Genomic DNA, 20567 nt, shown 5'->3' with positions numbered 1-20567 from the left:
AATGTCTGCACATCAGTATTAGAAAATGCAAACAACTTCTGTGTCAGAGAAATCTTTTCAAGCAATATTGGAGACAGAGGATTTTACAAATGCCATGTTTTGATAGAGCATTGTATAGCAGAGTTTTAAAGTTAGCTTAAGATGTCTTGCAGCTGACAAATAGGTTAGGTCTACCTTTAGATAAAACCTGTCCTCTGCCGAATTCAAAACTAATAAGCAATAAAAGGTGTGAACTCTATTTTTATCTCGGATATTTTTTGAAGCCTTATATTCACATGATCTTATTCTTTCTTTCTCCATTGATGGTTTTAAAACGTAGCTTGAGTTCCAGGTTCTAAACCATTTCCCTTGCCACTGAAGGTACCAGAAGTCCAAGAATTGTCCTTTCTTGCTACTTCTGCAAGTTCTGTACTTCCCACAAAGCAAAACAACATGCTGTTACAGAAGACATTTATCTCTAATTAGGCAAGAAAAAGGAATACTGCACAGGGTACACTACTCATTTTTAAAGTATAACACTCCATCTGCAGGAGACTCATTGGTATATTTAAAAAAAAAATGAAGATAAAACATGAATCCTTAGTATGAAAATAAATCTGCAACAAACCACTTTCCTTATTATGGTAACAATCCATTCTGAAGGGTAAGAATATAAAGTTACTGGCAGTATGACAGTCAAAAATTATGCAATCATTGGAGAAAAAAAAATAATCATAGGAGAATGAGGAAATGCTCTAGTATAGGAACAAGTCCAATGACACTCACATACATTTAAAGGGGACCTCAGTAGGCTTTTGGCTCAGAACCAGAAAAAAAAAATCCACTAGCCCTGTTTTAATTTCAAATACTCTTAAATTTCTTATGACAGGACTTAGATGAGATTAGATTGTTTTTGGCTAAAGTAGTGAGAAACGCCTAAGTTTTGCAACAGTTTCATTAGAGGCTTTGAAATTAAAAATATATGACATTTTAAAAAGCGTCATGCATGCTTTTGTTACCCAGGGACTGAAATAAGTCTGTATACAGAGACTAGCACCTCTCCTCAGATCAAGAAAGCAAATTTGTAGCAGTTAAAGATTTCAAAATACTTGCATCTTGTTAAATGAACTGTGTAATTTCAATACCCATCTGCTGCTTTAACCCTGGTCTCAAAGTTAGTGAGTCTTGGCTGCCACTTTCACTGTTCTTGAGTTGCAGTACACTGTCACGGAATTAGCGTTTAGTAATACAATTTGTTAATTAGAGGAATACTTGCAACGAACCATAAACCAGAACTGAAACCAGATCAGCTTGAACTAATTTTTTTGAAGCACCTACCCACTTAAAATTTACTTTCTTTCCAAGGCATTTGAAAGTCAAGTAATCCTGCTTGTATTTTCAGTTAAAAACAAGCTCTATTAATAAAAAGTGTATGATGACTTTTCAATTCTTTGGAATGTGGATATACATAGATATATGTCTCTCTGCATACAGCTATAACACAACCTGTGTTTGGGACACAGTCAAACTGCCGGGAGGGGAAACGGTAATTTCAAGAGAGACCTGCATACATTTGAAGAATACTCCTGTACTTAAATGTCCTTTCGCTCTCATAGATTTAGTATTAGTAACATTAAAGTGTTACAGGGTAGGAATTTGACTACTTATATTTATGGCTTAATGGTATTTTTACAAACACTGCAGAACTGAAATACATTTTAGAGTTTAAGTTGCTCAGAATGCACCTACCATTAACAGGAAGAGTTTAGACTGAAAGCTGGAAAAGTGTCAGGCACTGACAAGCTTGATGGTGAACTGCCTTTAGTTTAACCACGGACTTGGTGCATCTTGCTATGAAAACACTAACTTCCAGGAAAATGAGGTAACCTGTTCTAACAAGCAACAGATTCTTAGACTTTCATAGCCAACTCTTACATTTCATTTCGAAAAAACACTTAATATTGCATATTTAAGATTTACTTCTAATTTTTACTGCTCTGGCTATGTGTATCATTAAACTAATGTTTAACAGTAGAACGCAGAAAAGTGTGCAAACGTCAAAGAGTTTTGTTGAACAACAGGAACAAGTTCAGTGAGGTTTTGTTCTTGTTATTTTGCCTAGGTTTTCTCCATAGCTTAATTATATTTTAATGCACTAGCCACAATAACCTTAAAACTCCAAGTTTCTTAACTATCATAGGTTTGTATGAATCATTAAAACGTAAATGAATCATCAATATAAAAACAATTACTGAAAAAATATACATGGAACAACTGAAGAACTGCATTGCAGTTTTACTTGAGACAAAGCTCTACAGCAGTTATGTTCAAAGTTTACCTGATTTGACTTTCATAAATAAGTGTGTGATACGATCGACATACTCACCTGTGAGAAACAGCTGGAACGTTACAGAATTTGGTAACATTTCACACCCTCTACAGCAAAAGTAGGCATTTAAAGTACTTCCGCTAGAGACTGCTGACTCTGAAAGCCAACTTCAGATAGGAAGATGATTCAACAGATAAAGCGTATTTTCATGTGAAAATTGTTTTTCATCCTACAAGATTACTACCTTTAGCATATCTTTGAGGGAGAAGTGGGAAAAGGCTGAGAGCGTGCTGTGCTGTCCAAAAATACAGTAGCGATTTGCAAGTAGATGTTCCTGCAGAAAACTGAGGTTTCCAACATCCAGTTTAGTAGCAAAAATATTTATTCCTTTTCGGCTCTTAGTGTGCTTTTGATGGCAAACTCCATTTTATTTTTAAAATTCTCGTATGTCTTTGTTATAGGGAGCTCCAAGCAATTAAGGAGTCTGTTTCCAACAGGATAACTTATATGCACAAATTTAATAGTAGGTTCAGGATCAAAACCAACTAGTGGTATAGAAGAGCAGCCTGTTGCGAAGAGCAGAATATCCTCCAATGTCACTACAGACTCACCACCTAAAAAATAGGATTCGGTTAATTGCTTATTACCCATAAACCATTATCCTGTATGTTATATGTTAGAGAAAAAAAAACCTGAAATCAGGAAACCCCAGATCAATTTGCTGAATGAATATCAGCTATATGGCCAAATAAGGAAAACTTCAGCAAGAAAAACGTGCTTCGGTTAGTTCTGAAAAGTGAATAGAAAAAAACCTCTTCTGCCAGAAGCGACCACTGCTTTCTGTCTTTGAGACACACACTATCCAGTAAGCTCACAGCAAAGCTGTAGAGAGGGAATTAAAAGCATTTTTCTGTACCATTCAGGCTGTTATTTTGTTGTTTTCTTTAAATTCGCAAGAGTTCAAGCCTTACAGATATTTACCCCTCTCAAGTTTGATTATAACTGGGCAACAGTTTCAGAAACTATAATTAATAAGGAGGAAGGGGGAGAAAGAACAATTAGGAACTGAGAGTGATCTCAGACCCTTCATTTACTTTACCTCACTGAACTCTAGACCCAAACCCAGTAGGTATACCAGCAACTAAACACCCAAACAGGGAAGGGGGAAAAGAAAAAAGAAAATTACTTACTTTCCACTTCTTGCAAATAACCCATCCAAAAATCAGCACCTTCAGCTTTATTTACATCCGATGAAGAATGGATTGTAAAAAGATCACAAAAAATTTCTGCTGAAAGTCTGTCAGGTTTGTGGCACAATATACTAGAGAATGCATCAGGATGCATCTGCATCTTCTCTAGCACACCAAGAGTTTCCAAACCTTGCCTAAAACTAGAAGGGAGAGGGGGGAGGGGGAAGAAAAAAAAAATCACGCATCAGAAATCCAGCAGGTAACGAATCGTTCTCTGTATTTTATAAAGCTCTAAGACTGAACATAAGAAAGTTTTCCCATCTGCAGTCTCCAAGCCTTGTCAATACGGTGTATATAGTAGTCCCTTTTCATTTTCATCCTGAAAAATGCATTTAATTCTCATTTTAACAATCTGCATGTTTTTGTGGGGCTTTTTGGCAGACAAAATAAATACCAGTGATGTAGGAATTTATTTCCTGGTACTTGACTGTATGAGCATGGTTGCTTTTTAATATTTATGCAAGAACATGCTGACCTTCTTTCTTACAAATAGCCCTTTTGAGAAGTTTGGATTGCTTGTCCCTGGGCAAAATGAGGTGTCTTAACATCGCCTTCACTTGGCTTCTGCAGGCTGCCAGCATTTACATGCTGTGATTTCTCCTTATGGCAAATGCAGCTGACCGTATCCTGGGTTGCATTCGGAACTGTGGTGCCAGCAGGTCAAGGGAGGTGATCCTTTCCCTCTGGCTCAGCACTGGTGAAGCCACACTTGGGAGTACCGTGTCCAGTTCCAGGCTGCCCAGTACAAGAGAGGTACTGGAGAGAGCCCAGCAGAGGGGCCACACGAGAATGGTTAAGGGACTGGAGCATAACCTTGAGAGGAAAGGCTGGGAGAGCTGGGACTGTTCTGCCTGGAAAGGAGAAGGCTCAGGAGCGACTGCAATGTGTGGAAGTACTGAAGGGAGGGTACAAAGAGCCTCTTTACAGCAGCGCCCAGTGGCAGGACCAGAGGCAACGGACACCAACCCAGACACAGGAGGTTCCATCTGAACATCAGGAAACACTCTGTCACTGTGAGAGTGCCCAAGCACTGGCACATGTTGTCCAGAGAGGGTGTAAGAGTCTCCATCTGTGGAGACATTCAAAAGCTGTCTGGACATGGTCCTGGCCAACTGGTTCTAGGGGGCCTGGGGGACAAGATGACTTCTAGAAGTCCTTCCAAGACACCCACCAATCTGATTCTGTGATTTAACTATTTTTTTTTCTTTTTAGAAAAGAACAGCTCTGCAGGATGTAAACTTTTCACTATTTACTGTGTACTGGAATAAGACATTTGAAGCAACTGGCTTTACAATTTAACCATCATGTTAAATCAGAATTAAAATTTTACTTGAGCTGTTCACTCATAATTTCTTAGATCAACAGGCTGAATCAGTAAAATTCAGAATAAACATGCTGAAAGTGTACAGTCAGGGGAGTAGAACATTAACTAACACTTCACTTACTCTCAGTTCTTGATATTGACCAAAAAATTCTTGCTCTACTCATTTTAAGCCTGTCTCCAAAAATGCAACCAGGCTACTTGGTACCTTTCACTTTAATTGACTAGTTTTGAAAGATAGATAGTTCTGAAATACAGATGGGTCAAAATAAGCCACAGAGGGCCTTGACCGAAAGACTTCAACTTTATTAAAAGAATCCTCATGTTCAAATGAAGTTTTTCTCAGCTCTTGGAGAGCCAGTTGATTCAGATTTGTCAAAAATAACACCAGAAATGGGTTAAGGATAGCATTCAGTGCCTTTTCACTGAGCAGATGAAGAATGCACATTGGAAGTAAGGTCAACGACCCATCAAAAAAACCACTCAACACTTTCCCAGCTATGTGAAGACATCACTACCTCACAGAAACACCAATGCAACACTCACATTCTAAGTAGGCCAACTTACCCTTGGGCACGTTATCGCCCTCCTAATGGCACACACAAACTCCCGAATCAGATCTCTGGAAGGCTTATTGAAATTTTAAACATATGTCTAACACGTCTAAAATTTAAAGATTCTAAATTTGAGCCATTCTGAACTAAAACTGGACACAAGCTAAAGAAATTCTGCAGAGCAAAGGTCTTTGTCATGCTGTAGTGTACAACTGTGAATCTGCCCTCTTTAGGAAGCTGAGAAAGGAATGGACATGTAGAGAAGTAATTTCAGTCTCTCAGTTTAACTAATTAGGTAATAGTCACTACTTAATCCACTGAAAATTACAGTACATGTAATTGATTTAAATGGACAATAAGTAACGAACTGTGTGTTAGTTTTTAGCAGCATATTATTTAGTATTTCAGTGAGGAAAACAATCCAGGAAGCTTGAAAACAAAAACAAACCTTTCTAAGGGTGAAATAATTCTCTTGATTACATGATGGACCAATATGTCATTCGCCAGGTTATTCTTATCACACAAAGCTGTTACAGGTCTTAAACATCCAGCAGCAGCAAGGAATTCGTAACAGTCATGTACTGTAGACTTTAGGCTGGACAGACTATTTGCATATTTTATCTGTATCAGAAGATAAAATTTAGGAATTTGTTAAATACATGCATGTGTGTATAGGTATAAAATTTTCTAATTTGAACTAAAGCTATATTCAATAAACCCTTTATTTCCAAATATAGTCTTGAACAGGAATTTGCCCCTAAGTTCAGTTTTATTTACCATTTTTATTGTTTGTGCTACATCAATATCAGCAACATCTTCCAAGGCTGGCTTCACATTCTCTGGACCATGGACAAGACAACTGAAAAGTGTTTTGGAAAAGAAGCCAGGAGATGGGCCACCGTGAACCAGAGAAACTGCGATCATTTTACCAGCTTCAAAATAGAGATTCTCTTTTACAGCTGCAAATGAAAAAAAAGTTTACTAAATATGCATAAAAATAATGTCTGATCATCATTTTTTTATAGAAGATCTCATCATGCAATTTCTTCTTACTTTAGGAGATGCAACAAATGAGGTTTGCCATCTCCTGCTGGTTGAAACAGTAAGACCAGTATTTTTGACATAGGAGAATCATATTCTTTTCCTTCAACTTTCAGTCACTATCAAGTTTGGGAGGAGATATAACTTCCTCTTCCACTTGGTACACAATGCACATTTAATTCTGAAGCATAAGAACTTAAGCTAATGTCAGGTCTTTAGGGAGCATGCTATCAGAGATAACATTCTAGAAATTTGAGGAAAGGAAATAAGTAGTGGAGAAAGCCAGTCAGGAAGAAATGAAGCCACTTGTAGAGAACAAATACATTAATTAAAAGGTTCTAATTATATGCCATACTTTTTCTTTGGTTTTCATCAACCTTTCCAACTAAACAAAGTGTTTCTGTTATTATACATCTCCACCCACCCCCCTTTTAGAATTGAAAAGCAGAAAAAAATCAAAAAAACCAGTTTCTGTCCATTAGGACTATAACTGTGAACAAAGCATTTAATCACCTTGAAAATCTAGGGATAAGTTCTTTGCAGAAGAGCCCTCAAACAATGATGAATTCTGAAGGTGAAGCATTAATAAATGGAAGAAATGGTGTTTTGATGCAGCAGAAGTATCTGTCTTTGATCTATTTTTGCAATTCGTGAACTTTATTTCAATGGTGTTTGTAGGACTGAAGTTGCGCTGTCTAAATCCTTTTAAAGCACTATTCCAGATGCTTTCTGCATTGATGTTAAGCCTTGTAGTTTTTGTATTAACTTGCAGCTTTAACTCCTTCAGTATATTAGAAGCTTCCCTTCTTTGCCTTCTTAAATACCTACAAGAAAATTGCGTGTATTTTCAGATGAAATCTATGATTTGTAATTAGCAACAGTTATACAGGAAACATCCTAAAATCTATTAAGAAAAACACTTCTTTAAAAACTTTGGTACATTTAGGCATTGCACAAATTACATCACTAAAATACTTGGTGTAGACTCCGCAAATTTTAACTCTGTTGTGTAAAATTTTAAAGTACCTCTAAGAACTTTAAATAAGGAGGTAAAAATAATTACCTTGGCATAAAATGAAGTTACTTTCTTAATTCAATTACAGCAGCATAGTGCCAAACATTTCTCACACCATCATTCTACGTTTGAACAATGTGAAACAAGTGAGAAATTAAAGAGCTTACCATGTTTGTGTTAGAGATGTTTTGCAACCATACTACAGTTTACTATTTACTGATACTTAAACTTCGTGACAGTAGTCTAAATAAAATCCTTTCTTTGTTTTCTAACTTGCAACCAAAACTATTTCAAAGACCCTACCCACTAGAAGTAGGCAATTCCCTCCTCAGAATTTTTAGCATGTATTACAGGTAGAATTTATCATAAAGTATGAACTCGCAAGACAACAAATTTTGTATCTTTAAACAGATTATTCTATATTAAAACATGTAACCACTGATTTTAGCACAATCATGAACTATTGCTACAGTACAAATGCCTAAACATCGAACATTCAGGACATCTCTAATTTGAAGTAATTAGGATGCTTTTTATCCCCCCTTTTCTAATGAATGGCTGGCCATGCTTTGGAAGAGGCAAGACATGCATTTCCGGGTTTTGATCCCCTCTGTACCTAACTTAAAAATTTATGACATAATCTAAAAAGTTGTAACTTCAGCTCTTCACTGTACTAATTTCATTTTTCCAGTGACTATACATATACACACATACACAAATGTATACAGAGACAGACACACATTCTGTAGGAAATATGATACAAAGCCACTTGCTAGATTACTCTTCAATGTCAGAAAAATAGAAGAAAGTATTTTTTCCTCAGGGAGCAGCACCTGTTTGGCAGCAGTGGAGATAAGGTCATTGTCATTCTGTTGGATACTGGAAGTTCTAGGTGAGAGCAGGATGACAAGTTGTTCTGGCACATTATCTTTGGTGATCTGTAAGCAAAGCCAGTCTTTTAAGAAGAGATCAAACTGAAGAATGCATAAACACTTCTTTTTTGAAGGTAGCAATATAATTTCCCCCTATTTCAGCACTGAATTTCATTTGTATGTTCATTTACATGAAGTCCACCAGTGCCTGAACTACAATTTCAAAAAACCAAAAACCCCCCAAAATCAGTATTTTATTATGTGGTGGTTTTAAGATCTGTTTGTAGTTGCATCCCATACACAGGATGGAAGTGCTGAAGATACAATAAGTAAACCCCCAGAAATATTAGTTTATACAGACCTAAATTTTTTTTTTAACAGCAGAGGAAAATATTACTTATATAAACATCTCTAAGCTAGATTTCTAGCACACTATTAACATGGATAAAATACTGACAAGCAACCTTAGCTTTAAGTTTGCCATTTGTACATTTGCTTACCTCGAAATTGTTAAGGCTCCTTTCATAAGGATCTAATTTTACAAACTAAAACCTCATTTACATGCCACCGAATGTGAATAACTATGGCAAATTTACTGAGTGCACAGCTTACTCAGAAAAATTCAATCGCTAAAACTTTACTCCAACTTATCCCATTTGTAATTTAGTTTCTCCTACAGCATACGCCATCACCTCCTCATGTTTAAATACTATTTAATGCTATAGTTTCTGCTTGAAAACAGAAAATTACACACTGGAGAAGAAAACTGCCTTGAGATCCAGGTGACTGCCGAGGACACTTTGGAGACGGCTCTTCCAGCAAAAAAGTTGTCCCATCTGTCTTTTCAGAGGTAGCCAGAGAACGCTTTTTCTGTTTGTTATAGTTCCCTGTATGATTCAATTATATTAATTTAGTGAATTTGCTAGCTGTAAAATACATAGTATTAAAAATTATCATTTTAAGAAGTCACATCCATAACTTTACCTGATTTTGCAAAGATACTTCTGCATTCCGTGCACTCCCAGTTTTGCTCCCATGATTTCATAGAAGAACAAGCCAAATGAGTTCCACGGGAACCACAACACTGACAACGCTTTATTTCCCATTTACTAAAATTAAAAACTTAGGTATTTAGAATTAGACAAAAGAATGAAGCTGGTTAAAACAAAAAATATTCAACAGTGTAATCCAGACACTAAATAATAAAGGCTAATTTTATTAATCTGGTAGGTATTAATCTTGTATAAATAAGGGGAACTGTTCTTCAGACAAGATATACTCATGGTTCCTGGCTACCACAAGAAAAAAAAAAAAAAGGTACCCGTGCTCCAGTGCCTATGAGTTCGTGTGCTCCCCAGCTTTGAAGGCAATACTGGCAGCCAGTATTTCCTCCTCATGTTGCTAGACAGCAGCGTTCTCTGTATTTTATGGGTATCCACCACTTGGCTTCTCCAAATGGCAAGTTTTTTTAAAGGAGCTTGTCTGATTATTCCTACATACTGTGAACAACACTCTTCATTAACGACAATGTTTAAGTATCTGTTAGGTTTTTATCTAGACTTCTTAAATTTTCCTTAAACATAAAATGGAACAATGTTGGAAGCCTAAGGTACAATTTCTGAAGGCAAAGTAAATCCTGAAGTGCATACACACCATGAGTATTTGGTCAAATCTGTACAAAGCACAGTCAGGGCCTACAGGGAGTAACCTACCACAGCACTACAGAAACAAGTCTTGAGAGTAGAGGCTCTGTCTGACAGCTTTGGGTATACTCATGCCAACGGAAGATACACATTTCAGAAGCACACAAATAAAACAGGAAAGGATGCAGAAAAGTAACTCGTTAATCAAAAAATCAAGCAGAATAAAGCCTTTTACGTGGTCACTCAAGCTTCTCATCAAGCTGTCAGCAATGTTATAGCTGCCATTTGCATACAGAGGGATAGCTCACAGCTATATTGCTAGTTAATTTTCAGCTAAATCTAGTACTTTAATGAATTTCTTGTAAAAATACTTAATACCTTTAACATATTCTAATAACTGTTAAATTGTTGAATTAAGTTTTGAATTAACAATACACAACATTAGTTTAGGCACATGGTATTCTACATGTTTTGTTGATGTACAAATTCTACTTCAGCTGTGTATCAAATGAGAACAAGGACAAGATAACTGATAATCGATCAGTTTGGTTTTCTTGGCTTTTAGAACCTGATCAAATCAAGATAAAATTAGTATTGAAACATTATTATAGGAAGTAAAACAAGCATTTTATTTAGACACGGTGTCTTGGCTTGACATTGAAACCTAATACTTTAAAGCGTTAAAGCATTTAAATACAAAAAACCCAACCCAAACCGCCAACGAACTATTCCATCCTGTGTTATGCCTTCTTGAACATGCGTCATACCTATCAGGTTCGTTATAGTCTCTTCCTTTTTTGCACAGACATCTTCTAACGTCACAGTGTTGATAACACTGCAGTAGGTCTTGATACGCGTTCTCTTCAAGCTCCCAAGATGCATCCCTATAAACAAGGCAGAAGTCCAGTTATAACAACTGCATTTCCCGTTGTTTGAGTGTACGTAATAACCACATGAAGATATTTAAATCAAGTAACGTTCTAGGCAACTGCTAGACAACTGAGAGGGGGAAGAAAAAACTCTAGGAATAAAAATACTATAAAATACGCAGACGTTTTCTTGTATAGTTACTTTGAATAAAGTATTTATTATTTTTTCACATGACCTCAATGCATGTTTGCTCTGTATTATGAATCTTCTTCCTTTCCAAAATCTTGAGCTTCTGTCTCTGGACAGAATTAATGGTAGTCTCTGAAGAGGCTAATAGCTATTGAAGAATAATACCTCTAACAAAAATACCTCATTCTGATTTCTGTCTTGTTTTGAGCCTCATCAAATAATGGAAAGTTATGAAAAACAGCTCAGAATTTTAGAAGCAGCTGTTACACTAAACATATCCTTAGCAGTCCCTTGGGAGAAGGTGGAAGCTGTATGGCTGAGTAATCAGTCAATTATAATATTGTCTGGAGAGATATTCAGATAAATTAAAAACTTGGGCACAGAAAATACACTTCTCAGCAACTTCTATGTTAATGTGAAATTACTGTATTTAAGAAGTGTTTTGATATTTCAAATAAGTCCCTGGTTGAATCCTGGCAGAAAAGATGACTTTTCAGAGGTTCCTGCTTTATGTTTGAGATGACTAATTTGGCCTTTAACAATTTTTATGCATAACTTAAACGAAACAGGCTACTCCTTACCAAACCACACAAGGTTGGTAAGAAGGTAGAACTGAGGTTTCACATATTAATGATGCAGCTCTATAGAATAAATAAAAATTTGTTTAAGCACCTTATCATCAAAGTTTTTATAGAAGAGTGGTTATTTACAAAATTACTTACTTTTCTGGAATGTGTATGCCCATTCTCAACATTTCTTCCTGAAATTTGTCCTTGTTATTACATACTGTGCACCTAAAGAAAAATATCCCAGCACTCAAAGCTTGATACTGTGTCAAGAAAAAAAAAACACAACAAAAAACCAAACCAATTATTGAATTACTACCAGCCTTAGGTGTCAATAAATATGCCTTAATATCTATAACCATTGCATTCACGGATACTGTCCTGACATGGATGTTAAAGCTGACACCGATCATGATTGATGTCACTTGACACTGAAGAAAATGGTGAGCATTTTCTTTAAAGGACAAGAGCTCACATGCTAGAATCAGGGTCATAAAAAGAAGTACAATCCTTTTCAGTCAATCTCTCCAAATCCAGAATGAGTTTACAGGAAGAACCTTGCAACTTTTTGCACCTCTGGCCTTAGGCAAAGAACTGACAACGGATAAATGACATTTTTAGCATTTAGATTCTGCACATAATGACTTGCAAGAGGCAACTACCTAGGCTGGACTTCAGTTCCTAAAAATAACTAAAGGCATGAAGTGTATCACCCATGCAGAAACATGGTGGGGGTCAATAGCTTTAAAGAAAAAAGAATTCTTCTAAAGACACTAGTTTCCAAAACACAATTTTAGCATTGTCCTTCAAACCTACTGTATTTCCATTCCTACTGCCTACTGTAACCCTAAGCAATTTTGCACAATTTTAAGTAACTGTTCTATTATTGTTAAACAAAACAGAAATGTAATCTCCCTGGACGCAAACAGAAAAGAAAGGGAGAACCTGTGTTACCTGCAAGCATTCCCGATGAAACCAAGCGTTTTTACAGCAAGGACTTTTCAATATAGAGTACGTTGGAAGCTGTTCAACCAAATCCAGGCATATTGTACACTGTGAAGTTCCTCTAGGTTCTTTATCTGGAAACTTTTGGACTGGTTTATGGTCCCAGCAGTAGGATCTAAAAATAATAATTTATGGTTCCCTTACCAAAACAGCATTTTAAGAACCTTCCTCATAAACTCTGAAGATAGCAAAATGGATTCCCTATTATGTCTATTCTTCATGAATAAACACTGTGCAACAAGCTAAAAAGGCAGACAAGTACTGGCTTTGGCTGGGATGGAGTTAATTTTCTTCAAAACAGTTTGCATGGTGCTGTGTTTTGGATGTGTGATGAGAACAGTGTTGGTAGCACAAGGATATTTTAATTATTGCTGAGCAGTGTTGGCAGAGTCAAGGCCTCTTCTGCTTCTCATGCCATCCCACTAGTGAGTAGGCTCAGGGTGTACAAGGACTTGGGAGGGGATGCAGCCAGGACAGCTGACCCCAACTGAACAAAGGGATACTTCAGGCCATGACATCAAGCTCAGCCAAAAAAACCCAAACCAAAACAAACCAAACAAAAAAAACCCCAAAAACCAAAACCTGGAGGAAAGAAGGAAGAAGGGAAGATGTTTGGAGTTATGGCATTTGCCTTCCCAAGTAACTGTCACACAAGATGGAGCCTGGCTTTCCTGGAAGTAGCTGCACACCAGCCTGCCGATGGGTAGTGGTGAATGAATCCCTTACTTTGCTTTGCTTGTGTGCATGCAGCTGTTGCTTTACCTATTCAACTGTCTTTATCTCAACTCACGAGTTTTCTCACTTTTACCCTTCCGATTCTCTCCCCATCCTGCTGAGCAAGCAGCTGTGTGGTGTTCTGCTGCCTATCAGGGTTAAACCACAACACACAAGTGAAAAAATTACTTATCTAACACAGCAAGTCAATAGAACAATAGTAAGGAAGAAGCATGTTGCCAACTTTTGCTCTGTAAATTCATATACACCCTTACTCTCAAAGTCTCTTTTGGCCTAAATAATGCATTTCCTGTCCTCAGAACCTCAAACTCTTCCTGTATTGCAATGTCACCATGACCTTAAAGGAACAATTTTAAGTTTGCATACTGGTTCTGCAGAGTCTAGGTAGAGTGATAAATTTTGTATTTTAGCGTATTTTCAAATAAGTAAGACATCCAAAAGATGTAGCTCTAGAAAAAAACCTTTCTGAAAATGCCTTATTTTTACACGTGCTTGAATACGAGTCTTTTATTTAAGAAGTGCCTGCCAGACTTCAATCCACCCACCCTACAAACTTGGCTTACAGCAAGCAGGATAAAGCTGTTATCAAATGACCTCAGGAGTACTTTAATTACAGCCAAGATGCTGGACAGATCATGGTTAAAAAAAAACTTTTTTTTTTTTTTTAGACATTTGATATTAAACCCATTTCTCCTGCACTCCATTTGTAATAAGCAGTTCTAGAAGTCTCGTGCTTCGAAACACAACCGAATGGCATACAGTGTGTTTTGACTGCAGCCAAGCCACTGCCACTTCAGCAAAGGCACAGGAGGCAGAGAACTTTATTTCAGTGTTTAACACTTCATGCTCAATTTTATGAACAATTTAACTACTTTTAAAGATATAATGTAATACTTCTACAAGCGTTAAGAATTTAGTTTACAGGTACTACGTATGTAAGTTGTTCAGCCTTCGTGTTTTCTACAAAACACATTTTTTTCTTAGATAATCCATATGTCATTTACAATTAACAGCCTATCCAATGACAACTCATGAAAAAACAAACCACCTTCTGTATAAACATAATGAACTGAAAACGGAAAAGCAAACTCCAAAACTTACTTGAAATCTTCCATGAACTGGAAAATACATTCCTTTTGTATCCCACAAGGAAAATGGTAACTTCGTTTGCATTTGGGAGCTACACATCCAACTGAAGCACCCTTTTTCTTACAGACATTACATTTCTAGAAAAATTTTGTTTTAGAAATAACAGAATATTAACATCTAAAGTCCTAGTAAAATTACAGGAATTAAACCCATAGAAAAATTATAACGAGTGTTTAAGAAAGGATGTCTGCCAATAAAGTGTAATTGTTTAAAGACTATTGTGTTCTAGCTCCGTTTCAAAGAGTAAAGATGTTTCAGACTTGGATTGTTATTGTTTTATATGTATGCTGACTTGTGACATGTAAGCCAAAATACAGTTTAGTTTATCAGTACCCACAGTTCAGTTGCATCTATAAAATTATATAAAGTCAGCTTGAGGCTCACCAATAATGAGATATTACGTATAATATAATAATATAATGAGATATTATGTGTAATTTGCTCTTATTCATTTATCTGCAGCATACTCAGGAAATAAAAATATTAGCAAATTTCTTGAGGTTTTATTGTCCCTCGTGCCCTCCACAAACCCAATATACTTGTTACTTAAATATAAAATTCAGATGCTTGAGTGGGCTCAGTACACTGCCCGTTGGAGAAAGAAGGCAAAAAAAAAAAACATCACAGGAGATACTAAAAAGCTACTCGCACTTAGAAGGTTTTTTTTTCCCCTTGTAAATGCCAAAGACTTCATTCTTACCAGTTTTGCAGCTCTATTTACTTCTTTTCTGATATCCTTGATTAAGAAGCCAAGTACGCCTTCATCTTCTTCACCTCTCTGCCAAATGCCACTTGATGTCAACTATGAAAACAAAGTATTTTAAAACATTCACCTACCTAAAGATTTAAAATTACCTACACTGCGTTTGTCAAGCAAGAAAGAAGTTTAGTCTAACAGACCTTGTGTGCAAACATTTTAATGATTAAAAACTGTTACAAAACATCTATATATTTTTGTTTGATATGACACAACAGGGAATAGTAACCAGGAGCATGAAAATAAATATTGCATAACATCAAATCTTATGTAATACTGCAGAGCACAAGATGGTGTATTTTACCTTCCTTTACGGACTTTATATAGTCCTTTATATAGACTATTCAGAAAACCATCAAACAAATACTTTCAGCATATAAAGATTGAGAGAAAGTAAAATTAAATTAGTTAATGTGAATGGCAATTGTGCTGTGGAGATGATGAAGCACAGTGGGAAGTATCTGTACTGAAGTGCAACCTAGGATAAAAAGCAATTCACTTTAGAGGAGAGTTAAACAAAACCAAAATCAAGTAACCAGGCAAGTCAGACAAGCCTGATGATAATTTAAAGTTACCTAATAAGGCAGTTACATCACAAACTTCGAATAACTGGTTTCACAACTTGATGCCTGCTTACATTCTTTACAATCTCATTTTATAATTTCAGCACAGCACCATTTTCAAACTACAAGGGTTTTATAAAATTTTACACTTATTCAACTAAAATATTGATACCAAACCCAAGTAAGGATTTATTTTTTCCAAATGGGAGACATTTTAAGTAAAATCCTACGGCTCAGTGTTGCATGCATACCCTTTCCTAGCTGTTCTGCTCCATCAGAAAAGGACTTCTATCACCTCATACTGCCTTATGTACAAGACTAAATTATCACAAACAGTCCTAAATTCCCATCTGGCTACCTAAACTTTAAGAAAAAGGAAATTTCTATCTTCGTGTAACTTCAGAAAACATCCACTCAGCCCAGTCTTTGAAGGATTTAACAATCCAACCTATTAAGCCATCTGCAATCAACACAGTATTTAAAAAACTGGTTCAGAAATCATATGAACCCCCCAAATTGTTCCTGATATTGAGACTTTAAACTCCAGAAAATTTCAGACTGCAGTTATTAACAGAAAAACATAATTTTTTAAAGTAGTCATATGATTTTAAAGACCCACAAAAATTTATAGTTTGAAAGGTAGTTTAAGTATGAAAATGTCAAGTGCGATTCAAAAGATACCAACTGTAGTTTATACCCACAGCTATGTTCAAATTATAAGCTTTGACTGAACAGTGATTCTGCAGCTGTAGATGATCACTAGAGTACACATTACTAAACTGAAAAGCAGGACTATTTCTTAAGTGTTACAGCGTCCTGTGTAATGTCAGAGAATAAGAACAAGAACCATGAGAAATGAGGACAGAAAGGACAACTTTTCTCTATTTTTTTTTGACAAGGGGTAGAAATTTTACATTCTAAATTATAAAACCACACTTACAGAAGTGAATATGTAGGTGCAATCTGTTCCCTACCTCTTCACATGCACCTTCATTGCTATAATAGGTTGGAAGAATTAACAAAGTAATCAATTTAAATGGATCATGAATAGAACTTACCTTTGAATAAAGGCTGGTTGGGATTTATTTCATCTGCTGCACCTGACAAGTAGTAGCCTTTGAGGCTACAAGTTAAAGCTGACAGTTCAAGCTTCAGAACAACAAAACTGTCACAACTGTTCAGAGGTCATTCCTATTTAATACTTAGTGCATTTACTTTTTTCCCCCCCTTTAGTTAAAACAGACAAGGCTCCAATATCAAGACCACATACTTACCAAACAGTAGTAATGAATAGTGAGACCATATTCCACATAAGTCCTTTTTTCTCCGTATTTTTCAGGACAGTCATCTGTCCGTCCACAGAGAACACAGACTGAAATACAGAATGGTAGTTATAAACACAGTGAATTGTAGTGGAGTTACTTTCACATCTTTTAATTACATGCACCTTGAAGCAGATTTACTGGATAAAGGACAGTAGATGCAATGCCCCCTCTCCTTGAGTTCTGTAAATACAGAACAGGGGACTATTTACTCCTTCTCTAGTTCCTAAAAAGCAATTCACCAGTTCCACCTGACTGATAGATCAGGAGGGCTATCATCCATCCAAGCTAAATTCACAACCTATTGTGCTCCCAACTAAAATGTTCTTCCCAAAATACCCAGAGGTAATTATCAAATGGACAACATCCAGATGCACATGAAATGTCTGTGTATTGTACAAGAGGACATCACCCTATCAGAACTCATGAAGCAGGTTAACTGTGTCTTTGTACACCTTTGTGAGAAGCACGTGAATGGGATCCTGACTGTATTACGTCATGTGCTACCACCAGTGCTTTTAAAACATATGCTAGTTTCAAAACATCCAAGGATTTGAGACATTGCAGTCCACTAAAACCTTGAGGCTTTCCCCGTCTCTGCAGTTCCTAGCCCACTAATCTACTTCCACAGGTATTTAAGATCTTCCCTCCAATTCTCAACAGATACACAAGATACATTTTCAATATTCTAAGATCAAGAACAGTCACAGTGCTGATAGAACAGGGGTGCTGCTTCGGCCTAAGGAAGTGTTGAACCACATATCTCAAACGCAGCAGCTGTGGGTGATTTGGCAGCTGAATTCCCAAGGTTAGTTTCTCAAAACATCTGCAGAAAAGACGATTTTTAATATTCCAATTACAGCAAACAAATCCAAGGAAGTTTACAAATTCTTTCTTTTTCATTCCCTGAGACAAGTGATTCCAACACAATCTGATTACTGAAAATCCACCTGTTCTTTGAGCTCAAATAAAGCAAGTTATAATTGATAGTATATACGCAGATTAAAGATTTCTATTTAATAAACACCTTACTTACATGGACTTTGAATATCAAAATTATTGTTTTTACTCATCCTGAGATCTTCTGGCTGGCTGTTACAAAAAAGAAATTAAATGTTAAATACATCTATTACAATAACCATGAGCATTATATAACCATAACCACTTTTACTTTGTATTTTATTTTAAATTGAAAAAAACAAAAACAAACTCAGTAAAGTAAAAACAGGATCAAGAACAAAAGAATATTATCATTCAACTGTTATTGTGAAAGACAGGGATTTGGAGTGCAGGATGCTTCCCAGACCAATAAAACATGTAGCAGCTTTTAACTATTTCCCCAAACTATCGAACAGGCTACTTTTTTTCGAAAGAGAAAAAAGTCCAATGCAACAGTTAGTTATGTAAAGACTTAACAGTACAGAAGGGTTTGTTATTATTTTAAACATTCAAAAATAATGACCCAAGGACGACCAAGGAAGTGGCAGCGACTCCTGCTCAAATAAAGATTGTATTAGCATGAGGAACTGGTAAGAAAAAATGAACTGGGTAGGACAGTGACATAACTATGAAGACAGTCTCCACTGTCCAGAGAAAATGCAGGATCTGGCCTAGTCAAAAAATCCCGATCTAAAAAAAAAAAAGGTGAGGAATACAGGGGCATTTACACCATTTAGAAACACGTATTTCATATTTCACATCCTGAAGTGAACAGTTCTTTATTTAGAAACTTTAACCTAACCTGCATTTCCTTCAAACGTCACATATGCCTAAAAAATTAGACCCCCAAGACACATTACTGTGGCCATATGGGGAGCTAGTCTTTGCTGTGTGCCACAACACGCACCCTGGCCCACCTCGGTAGAAAAATACATACATGTTTCTTCATCGCAGCACTAAGATGACTTTTCTGTCTCTAGTGCAAAGTAGAACCCTTTTAGGAACTTATCTGCAGAACTCTGACGCGCCTTCTCCTCGGAAGCTGAGGAAAGCATTCCAGAAGTTTTGCCAGACAAGAGTCAGGGGCGACTGCCTGCAAATCCACCTTGGGCTCACGGGCAGCGGACAGGTTCCTGCGTCCACAGCAGAGCGAGCGGGGAGGCAGCCGGCACCTCTCCAGCGCCCAGACCAGAAGCCTGACAGGCACCGAGCCCTCGGGGCTTTGGTATTTACCGTTGAGACGACTGCCAGGCATAGGCTTCAGCAGCAACCTACTGCAAAAAGTACTGCAGCCATTTTACCGGAGTTTTAGGAAAGGAGTTGTACCGCGAAAGGAAAAAAAAAGGGAAGCAGAAGCCTCAGGCGAAAGGCAACTGCTCTACACCACCGCACTTCGTTAGCAAACCGGAGTAGCTGTTCGCTAGACCTTCGCCAGAAAATGGTCTAAAAGGAAAACAAACAAACAATGTCGCCAACAAATTTGGTCAAGAGGCTCTTAAGAACACAGACTGCAGCGACAGCCAGATGAAATGGCTGGTTCCAGATTCCTTTCCTCAGAAACACACACTTCCCTCTTTCTAAATTACAAAAATAAACACACTTAATCAGGTGGAAGGGGAGCCGAAGACAAGCGCACCGCTCACACACATTCCCTTCTCTTCGGCATTTCTCAAGAAGGTCACCGTCTGTTTCACCGTCCTGAACCTACCAGAGTCACAGAGCAAAGAAATTATAGATACACACAAATTATCAGAGCAGATTTTCACCTCAGTGTCGTAAAAAGCCCTACCAGGTGGGGAAAGCACATCCGTGGCTGGAAACAAGAAAAGCACCTTCCTACCTTTCCCTGGCTGCAGCAAAACAGAAGGGAAAAAAAAAAAGATCTCTACATTCTCCCTCACCCCCTCAAATTCCTTCTACTTTTGCCAAACTCCTTCAGGGAAATGGTGCTGGAGTTCAAATCAGCAAGTTAAAAGATATGCGAGAACAGCCATCGAGGCTCCTGCATAAACCCTACAGGGCTTTCCACAGAACAAAGCAATTCCGTATCGACCTATTTGCAAGACAGGAACACAGTATCACCCAGTGTTTATAAAAAGCAAAGTGGAAATAGAACTTATCTGCGTTGCCTAAATAAAAAAAAAAAATCCTCAACAGTGGAATTTTTGGTTCTGCTCAGTTCTACTAGAACTCTTTACAGCTCCAGAAAATAAGGTGTTTTTTTGAGAGTCTAACTAGAGCATGGGAAAATAAACAAAACCACCACGGAACAAGCCCAAGAGGCGAGGCTTCAGGCACACGTTTTCCCTAGCACACGAACAAAGGAACCCTCCCAGATCCCACCCCCTCACGCTAAGTGTCCTGAATGTACACCTGACAGGGTCTCCAGGTCACCTCGCGGTTTACAACACGATGCCGTGTCCTGAAATAAAGTCACCCCTCAGCGACCACCACCCGGCCGGCACCAG

General features: G+C 37.2%; 1 protein-coding gene across 1 annotated transcript; it reads right to left on the bottom strand.

The window, feature by feature from the left end:
* Positions 1–2689: 2689 nt before the first annotated feature.
* On the bottom strand, positions 2690–18233 carry G2E3 (G2/M-phase specific E3 ubiquitin protein ligase). The gene is made up of 15 exons (XM_010134388.1): positions 18197–18233; positions 17113–17210; positions 15219–15320; positions 14471–14595; positions 12584–12749; positions 11786–11892; positions 10772–10888; positions 9346–9470; positions 9116–9248; positions 8323–8427; positions 6988–7298; positions 6211–6392; positions 5882–6054; positions 3499–3698; positions 2690–2922 (listed from the first exon to the last, which is right to left on the bottom strand). The coding sequence occupies exons 1-15, from the start codon at positions 18231–18233 to the stop codon at positions 2690–2692; spliced, it is 2214 nt and encodes a 737-aa protein (XP_010132690.1).
* Between the last annotated feature and the right edge of the window lie 2334 nt (positions 18234–20567).

This window comes from Buceros rhinoceros, unplaced genomic scaffold (genome assembly GCF_000710305.1).
Source record: "Buceros rhinoceros silvestris isolate BGI_N320 unplaced genomic scaffold, ASM71030v1 scaffold36104, whole genome shotgun sequence".
NCBI lineage: Eukaryota > Metazoa > Chordata > Aves > Bucerotiformes > Bucerotidae > Buceros > Buceros rhinoceros.
This window is presented reverse-complemented; position numbering and strand designations above follow the sequence as displayed.

Coding starts and splice junctions, on each gene's coding strand:
- G2E3 (XM_010134388.1), bottom strand. CDS start 18,233: ATGAGTAAAAACAATAATTTTGATATTCAAAGTCCAT. Junction 9,249..9,345: donor AAGTATCTTTGCAAAATCAG/GTAAAGTTATGG, acceptor TGAATCATACAG/GGAACTATAACAAACAGAAA. Junction 6,393..6,987: donor CTTATCCCTAGATTTTCAAG/GTGATTAAATGC, acceptor TTTCATTTGCAG/CTGTAAAAGAGAATCTCTAT.